We start from the raw sequence: 9,363 nt of genomic DNA on the forward strand, positions 1-9,363 counted from the left end.
TTGCGTTAGAGTAAGTCGTTTTGTTCGTAAACAATGTTTTGCAAAAAGCGGACGGCAGACAGTAGTTCTGAACCAGTTCTTAATCAAGTAGCCAAAAGATGATTGGTGATAGTCTACAACATGAGAGCAGTAAATCTTGCACATATGTTAAATTAGGTCATTTTTTACTACAAGTAAAACAACATTCAACATCGAGGGCTCGTCGCGCAGACAAACTACTACCTCATGCGAGGATGTGGCCGCCGCACGCAACGCGAAGTTTCGAAGACGGGTAAGTAAATTTATCCCACTGCAGTGCGAAGCGGTGACGTATACCCTCGTTTCTCATCGAGAGAGCTCCACGAGCGGACGTTTTCATCTCGTTACAGATGAAAACTGCGGAAGCGCCTCGCAGTCGGTAGCTAGTATACGGTCATGTTCGAGATGTTAGTTGACGCACGAACACACAGACCCCGCCCTCTAAGTACACTAACCAACACAGCTCAAGTTCGGCGGCGCCGTTTCGTTTTGCGTGCGGCGGTACACTCCCCGCATTTGTGTCGACCGTCGGCGCCACTTTGAGAATCGTAAATCTCGCTTCGCTTATAAGCTAGCGCAGGCACACTTGCGTGTAATCTGACGCTACGCTAAATCGCTAATCTCACCTTCGCTTATAAGGCGTACGCAGCCACACTTGCGTGTTATTAAGCAAATACCCAGTGAGTCAAGAAAAGCAAAAGTGAGTAGAAAGTAAGAGCCCGACAGTATTTACTTGAAGTGTACCTTGTTATCAAGAGCATATTCAAATCCTAAATGACAATTTTTGCATTTCAGGGTACAAGTACGGAAAAGGCCATAATGGACAGGGAACACACAAACTTCCAAAAAGACGTACATTTGCCAGACGTTCAGTGTGGAGATTTCATGTTGGACATCGCTCATTTCGACATTGTTTGTTGACAGATACGACGGTCTTGCGATCAGACCTCTAAAGAGAAAAGGTAAACAAGGAGCGAGCCCATGTCATTGCACGGTATGGTTACGCTGGGTAACTCAGGTTTACCTGTTACCTGGTAGGCCCTCGGCGATGCAATTCAGGTGCCTCGGCCAATCCAATTCCAGTGTGTTGCTGAGTTAGAAAAGAGGTCGACGTCGAGCGACAAAGAGGAGGGACTCTCGCCCTGCGCGCTCCGTCCTCGAACACTACACTCGTGTGTGTGTGTTTAGGGTCGGTTCCGACGCCACACACAACAACCCGACCCAAAGGCGCACAGCGACAGCGCTGCCGGTGACCCGAGTATCCCTCCACGTCCTCGAGGTGTTCGGCACATCCTGTCTCCACTTTATGTGTATGATATGTCTCTACGACAATACTCTTGGTTAACACTTAAACCTTTAACGGTTATAGTTACATAAGATCATTGGAGCTTGTACCTTAATAATGTCATCTTTACCGTACTATACCCGGAATTCCCGATTTGGTCAAAACCTATTAGTTTTTATTGACCAAACGAATCTATTTACATGAGTGACCAAACTATTCTAATGACGATAACTACGTTTCTATCATTATGGCAGAGAACTTGTTACTCCCGACACTAACTTACACACCTACAACCTCTCCTATACTCAGCTCCTATCAAAAATAGCAAGGGAGAGAGTATTATTTTGTATGTGACCTTCATTACCGGAATAACTGTCGACCATTACAGGAATAGAAGTAAAGAGCAAATACCCCTTGTAAAACCGCGGTTCATCTGTACGAGTAATGGACAATTCGGGGTTAGGAACAAAAAGTCCAGAGTCTGAGCTTTTACTGTAAAGGCTCTTGTTTACTGGTATTGATGTGAAGATTTCCCTTTAATTATTAGAAAAAAAGAGTTTCATTCTATTTGGAAGTTTCAAAGTCAAGACCAAAGAGTTGAGCGGAAAACAAGAACTGAGAAATGTGTCTCGTGAAAGGTACAGAGTAGAAAGCATAAAAAGCGTCCGACCCAGACTCATGTTACTCTCAGTCGAGACTACTTTTACGAGAACGATTGCAGGGGTCTGGACGCTCTCGACGGGAGCTGGTGCGAGAGTGGTGACAAGACGACGGACAGGCGTGTTCATGTAGGTACACATACGTAAATTAATGACATGAACATATAGCGATAATTAGTACCAAACTTATGTTGTCGCAGTGTCTTTAACAAATTAGTGTTGGTAAACGGCATCATTTAGAAACGTGTATTACAATTTAATCACAGTAAAATATGTTCATTTTGTTGTAGTTGTAGCTCCCGAGCCAGCGCGTCTTGTTTGAATGATGCGAGTAACGGCCCCTACACACGGCGGCGTGCGTTGCCGCTTCAACGCTTCTGCCCATTCACTTTAAATAGGGTGACGTCACGATTTGCCGAACTGCATTATGGGAGCAAAGCGTAGCTTCTCTCGCGGTGCTCGCTGCAAAAGTAGAGCAATGTTCTACTTTTGACGCCTCGACGGAGGCGTCAGCCAATCGAATCATATGCCAGTACAAGCTCTAGCCAATCAAACTGCGTGCTTGTGTGTCTGGGGCGGGAGATTCATGTGATTGGTTGTTGGTCGAGTTTCAGCCGCCCCCGCCGGCAAGCAACAACGCACGCCGCCATGTGTAGGGGGCGTAAACACAGCTGGCAGCCGCGGTGAAACTCTAGCATTTAGAGCGAAGCGAATATTCGCATCGCGTCCGGTGTGAACGCACCATTAGACTAGCGATGCGATAGGAGCGATTAGAGTGAAGCGAATATTCGCATCGCGTCCGGTGTGAACGCACCATTATTCTGTTTATGGTATCAGTTTTTCGTTTTCTCATCCTTTCATTCTCGGGCTTGTCATAAATGAACTTCACATGGAACAATAGTTCTCGTATAACCGTTTAAGGGATTTACTGTTAAAAACGTAAAGGTCCCATGTCATGCTTTTCCGGTTATTACCTGTCCCCTTGTGTGTTATGAAGGTTTTTCTGCATGTAAACGGTCTGCAAAGTCACAAACCCTCAAAGTACAACCTGTAGCGAGTAAAACTGTAACACAAAACAACTGTCTATGCTGCCCCAGAACGCCTCGTTGGAGATTTCTCTTTTTCCATTGTTTTCTTCCTGGGTACAGTAACGTGCCCATACCCAAATGGACCCATTGGTCCAAATGGACCAATGGACCAATCCGTGGAGCCGCTACGTTACGTCCACGGAGCCGTTAGGTTAAGGTCACACACACACTCAATCTTTTCTCAGCTGCAGCTCCGCTGATTTCTCCTCCCTGAGACGGCGGGACGCGGCGAGGCAGGGAGCTTGTGTGTGAGCACACACACACAAACTCCCAGCCAGGCTGCGTGTGTGTGTGTGTTTGGGCTGGGTTTCGCTGTGTCTCGCTGTCTCGCAGACGGCCACTGGGCTCATAGGGAGGGGGGGGCAGGAGCTCCAACAAGCCGTGTAGGACAGAGAGTGAATACACATACTATACAGAGATGCTGTATGAGAAACCAATGTGAGTTTGGAAAATTGCACAATATAAATGTATTCTAGTAGACCTCAACAATGGAATTATTATCAGTAGAAATGGCCATGATATGGGACCTTTAAGGGCTAAACACAGTTTTTGGATAATCAAAATAACTGGTTTGCTTAGATAAATGTAGACTCACTGTGTTTATAAGATTACTGCTCATTGTGCCAAAGATAGTATACCGTTCTTGAACAATGAGGGCTTTGATGCATGTGTGGATGTTGGAGAGGATATGAGCGGAGGATAGTTTTTATTTCCCCTCTCTCATAATAAAACATACACTGGGAAAGTAATGGCCTTAATGACAGCTGTAATTCCTTATCTTCATTTCCTCCGTTTGGGGAACATTTTGGCAGCCAGAGACATGTCATTAACCTGTTAAGCCCCAAGCCTGTTTTTCAGGTCTCAGACTCGAAAATGACATTTCCAGAACAAATGACCATAACTACACTTCTAAAAGGGGAAAATTAATAATCTTTTTTCTCAAAGTAATGATAAACCTTCAAGTCTTCAAGTTTCTGGTTTCTCAACTCGCCCTTTTGTTCCTTGATCTTTTACACATAGCACTTTTCCATGTCTCATCTTTCGTATTTTTTCCGCAGGCTGGGTCTGAGCTACAATGAGATCAGCTCTGTGGAAAATGGCACTCTTGCTAACGTCCCCCACCTGCGAGAGCTGCACCTCGACAACAACGCTCTCACCACTGTTCCTGCTGGCCTGTCCGACCACAAGTACATCCAGGTGTGTACTGCATTTTAATTACTGTACTTGTATATCTGCTATTAATCATGGTTTGAATAACAACAGCGTCACAGGAAGATTGGTATCACAACCATTTAGTTCCAGCAAATTACCTCTGCTCGAGCACTATAGTTACATGTGTCATTATATTACAGTATAAAAACAGTCAGCTCATTTTCTCCCCTCTCAACTACACTGGAAGAGTTTACTTTGTTGCTTTTTTGCATTTGATTTGTTTAGGTTCACACTGCCCGATTACAAGTCAACTAAGGCTTTCATAATCAAAGTCACATGGATTCATTTTGTTTGTTTTTTGGGTAAATTGTTGGTAGCCAATCATACTAAATTGTTACAGATTTTGACAGTAGGGGGGAGTGTAAACAGACTTGGTTCAATGCCCTTTAGTATGGCCATCCCATAAAACCTTTTAAAGGGAAATTTCATGTTTTTTACTTTGAAAATATATTCACTACTGCTGAACTAATACTGCACACCTGTCAACGATCTTTTGTGGTTATATTGTGAGGTTTTAATTGCATTGTTCTCAGCAGACATAACTAACCAAACTATGGTCAAAAACAATAGTTTGGAGAAATACAGTAGGGCCTAACAAAGTTGTGCTGAACTGGATTCCCCCCTTACCAATTGGGCCAATGAAGTAGTCATATCAGGTATTACTAAAAGACAAAGGGTTTATATATGAATGTCTGAATATTTGAAACTCGAAACCAGCCTTTTTTAAAAGTAGGATGTTAAACCAAACTATAATATCACATTTTAATATCAGGACATGCCAATAGACTAAGCGTTCTTAGACATGGAACTGTTTTTCAAGTTTTTGTGATCTTTTGCATACATTAAACAATTTCTGTTGTTTAAGATGGCGATTTTACTTTGCTATAACTTTTTTCAATCGTATTGTTGTCTGTTTTTGGACTTCTGACGTCTTTGGAATCTGTAATTAGCATTATATTGTCAGCCCCAGTGAGTTTGTGGCACTTCCCTCCTTTTGTTCTTATTTCTAGGATCCTTCTCACCCCCCTTTAGTGCGGCATGATTAAGGCTACTGTGCTTCAAACACAATGCACAGCTGCTTGGTTGTTTTTAGCCATGTTTATATATGTTTTTTATGTGATTCTGTTTTTAAAAACATGTAGGCTTGCTTGTTCTCAATGTGAAGCAGCATCAATCTTAGTCATTGTGAAGTTTTCCCACAGTTTTAAGTTAAACATTATAGAGCTATATTATTCAGTGGTGACATGTGATTATCTTCTTTATGCACTTCCTACTCAGTGACCAAAGGATGTCATTATTTAAATCCCTTCTCTAGGTGGTCTACCTCCATACCAACAAGATTTCAGCTGTGGGAACAGGAGACTTCTGTCCTCCTGGCCTCAACCACAAGAAGGCCATGTACTCTGGCATCAGCCTGTTCGGCAACCCCGTTCCTTACTGGGAAGTCCAGCCCATCACCTTCCGCTGCGTCTTCGACCGCTCCGCCATCCAGCTCGGCAACTACAGGAAGAAGTAGAGCGTCCCGCGCACCTCGGCAAGGAAGTGTGTGTTTGTAAATGATTGTGTGAAAGTTTTCTAAGTATGCATGTTTGACTAGAGCCCCAGAACACTGACCCCCGGCAACACTGCCTCCCCAACAAATGACAATGCCATTATTCACAAAACTTTAGTGGACTTAAACGCAACATATCATTTTTATTGTAGCTTAAAGGTTGGTGCAACAGTACAAGGCTTACAGCAAACACCAGCATACAATGGTGATGCTCTCACACACAGCACATCATTCATAGAAACAGCTAGGCAAGCACTAACATTGCAAATATGTTCTTGCATACATCTTATTTTCATTTAACGGATACATTGAAATACAGAAGTGATTTTTAACCAAATGGGAAATGTTTAAAAACCTACTTTAAGTCAGCTTTCTTGACCTTGAGCCATTGTATGAATTTTAAGAAACCTGGCCTGTAGAGCAGGCAGCAAGGGGTTAACTTGTGTTTTAAAATACCTTTAATAACTGGTATACTAGAATGTACTAGATATTACCTGTGTACTAGGAATAGCATTCAGAGTGTATTATTACCTTGAAAGAACTTTGAGTTTCTATTTGTATTGTTCTCAATTCAAGTAGGGATAAAATCAACCGTGTCTTCTATCACATTGTGATTTCTTGTGCTGATTTAGTTTTGGGTGTTTTTACATTTTCTCTTCATCACACCTCCTATCTTGTTCCTCCTCCTAGTGTATGTTGTTCCATACAAAAAACAAGGTGAAAATAGCTTATAAAAATGTAGAATAAACCATATATGTTTTAAAAAGAAGCCATTCCCAAAGATTTATATGCATGCTCTTGTTTTTTTTCTTGCAACTTGAACCTGATGCTTTGTGGAATCCCTTGTTGATGCTTGTCTGTATCTCACGCTAGTTTCCCTGTCATTTATCTTTTCCTTTTTCAAGAATAATTGGATGGTGTATGTGGACCGGCATGCCCACTGCAAAAATGTTGGTGTGAATGTTGTATGTATAGACGCTGTATATAAATGCTGTATAAAAAACCTCTCGTTTTACTTAAAAGGCACAAGCACTTACCATAGCTCAGACTTAATATATCAGCAACAACGGTGTTCCTCTTTCTTTCCGGAGCAGGGGCTCCAGCTAAGGTGTCCTGAACAAAATAAAAATACTAATGGAAAAAGTAGCCGTTTTTGATGGATGTAATGATCACATTTAATTGTGGATGATGTGAATGATGATTTTTGCACCTGGTCACTGGATGGTGCTACAGTAGCTACAGCGCTCAAAGAAAGATGGCTGCGGCTTCCTGGCAAACAAGGTCAAGAGGAGGCACAGGTAAAATGTACTGAGGAAAAGGTGAGGCATCTTGACGATAAATAACAAACATATTCATTAGGTGAAGGTGCTTCAGACACATAACTATGATAAAAAGCTTTTCAAGTTGAAATCTCCAATAAGGTCGCCATGTATGACCAATCAAAAATATTCAAATGTTTAGAAAATGTGTTTTTTTATTGCCGAAATATGGCTTGTAACAATTAGGCACCATGGACACTTTTTACAACCAATTATCAATCATTTATACTTATATCAAACATTATGTCTTTTAACTAAAGCACTAGTTCTTCTGTTAACAATACGTCACAATTAAAGGTATTACAAGATTGAGACTGTACTATAAGTCTGATTCTACATTCTATGTACGTACAGTGGGGCCATTGCTCAATTTGATGTGCTCATTTTATCAATTTAACTGCCTTTGCTGCTTTAATTAAATCAGCATTAAACAATACATTAATTAAATATGTTTAAATTACACTGAAAAAAAATAAAATATGAAATGATATAACAAATGGTTAACAACATACAGTACTTATTCCAAGTGCATCCTCCCATTTCTTTTCTGTATTCCCTTATCCTGTGTAGGGCTCAGGAGGGTGGAGCCATTCCCAGCATTTATTGGCCAAGAGTCAAGGTACATCACAGGATGTACTGTACACATTTATAGGACACATAATATGGATCTATATATACAAAAGCCCAACAACGTGTTCAATTTAAAGTCTTCAGTCCACCATGTCTATGGTTTGGGAAATAAAACTGACACAGGGAGGACATGTTGCTTCACACAGCTTCTATAATACACAATCTTGCTGTCACTGGACAAGGTGAATTAATGAGCCACTCAGGGATTCATCATGTAAAACGGGAAGTGAAATGGTTGGGTGGAAGGTCTAAAAAGAGTTCTAATTTATGGTAGATTATTTTGCTTCCAGCTACCTCTGCAGGATCTTATTCATTTTGATGGGTTGTGTGGTCTGAGGTTAAAAAAATATTTGCACACAGACCATTCCTGGCCTCTGAGCCACCAGAGATTTATAATCCTTCAGTCATTTAAAAGACTGTAATGGGAATATTTAGGTTAGAGAAGAAGGAATGGAGCTCCCTTTAGACGTGTGGTGGTCGAGACTCCTGCCTCTGGAAACAGGTTTTATGATTTGCATTGCATGTTTTAGAAGTGACAAATGTCAATAATATGGCATCGGACACAATGTATTATTAAATATGTGTTCTTCTTAATGGAGCAGTTGATACCAAAACAATTAGTACATTACTGCCACCAACTGTTTATTCTGAACACATTCCTTTCCTTTTTCTTAATTTATCATTTGTCACTATTGTTAGACACACACACATAGACCAACCAAACACATTATCATGAAAGAAACCAAAACTAAAATAACATTTGAGTTTAAGAATAAATGATAGCAAGAAAATCTGGAAAATGTATTAATAAATGGTTGGGTAGAGGTCGTAAATGATTTAATGTGTGTCGTAAATGAAGACATTATAACTGATTTTGTATTTATTCTTCAATTTAACTGATAAAAAGAAACAGTGAACGTTGGCACTTTTGGCCCTCCATAGAGCTGCTTTCCTTACTAAACATTATTGGTGCGTGGCGTTAAATTACGTATAAACAAAAGGCATAAACCGTATAGAGATTTAATGAGTTGTGATTGGCTCAACATTTTCCCCCTCTGATATGTCTTGGGGGGGNGGGGGGGGGGGGGTGTTCAGACCACGACACAGTGAAAAGCATCAGTGTTTGAGCTCTGGCTCTCATCCCAACACCTCAGTTTGAAAAGCAACGTACTTCAATCTGTTGCCCCCATGTGGTGGCTATTAGTATAGCACTTAATATTCTTTGTCTCTCTCCCCCTTAAACACACACTTGCAAAAGCCGTTGCAACTTCATGTATCTCACCAGACGGCTATCTTTTATAGACCATGGGTACTTACACTTATTACTTTAGGCCCATTGCCAGTATTTGTGTGTGTTGGTGCATGTAGATTGAGGTTACTGCGAGGAGAAGTACTTTGAAAAAAAATTCAGTTGTGTCCAAACATGTGTCCATCAACTTAATTCGTAGCATATTTGCACATGCTGTACACTCATTGCTTAGTGCGTTTTCACATGCGCATGATACATGTGTGTGTGTGCGTGCGTGCGTGCGCGTGTGTGTGCGTGCGCGTGTGCGTGTGTGTGTGCGTGTGTGTGTGTGTGTGTGTGTGTGTGTGTGGG

General features: G+C 41.4%; 1 protein-coding gene across 1 annotated transcript; it reads left to right on the forward strand.

Moving 5' to 3' along the window:
• The first annotated feature begins 4,064 nt into the window (after nt 1–4,064).
• LOC104967711 (decorin-like) lies at nt 4,065–6,957 on the forward strand. The gene is made up of 2 exons (XM_010797226.1): nt 4,065–4,247; nt 5,578–6,957. The coding sequence occupies exons 1-2, from the start codon at nt 4,080–4,082 to the stop codon at nt 5,776–5,778; spliced, it is 369 nt and encodes a 122-aa protein (XP_010795528.1). The 5' UTR covers nt 4,065–4,079; the 3' UTR covers nt 5,779–6,957.
• The last annotated feature ends 2,406 nt before the right edge of the window (nt 6,958–9,363 follow it).

The sequence above is a fragment of the Notothenia coriiceps genome, unplaced genomic scaffold (assembly GCF_000735185.1).
Source record: "Notothenia coriiceps isolate Sejong01 unplaced genomic scaffold, NC01 NC01_scaffold00037594, whole genome shotgun sequence".
In the NCBI taxonomy this organism is placed as follows: Eukaryota; Metazoa; Chordata; class Actinopteri; order Perciformes; family Nototheniidae; genus Notothenia; species Notothenia coriiceps.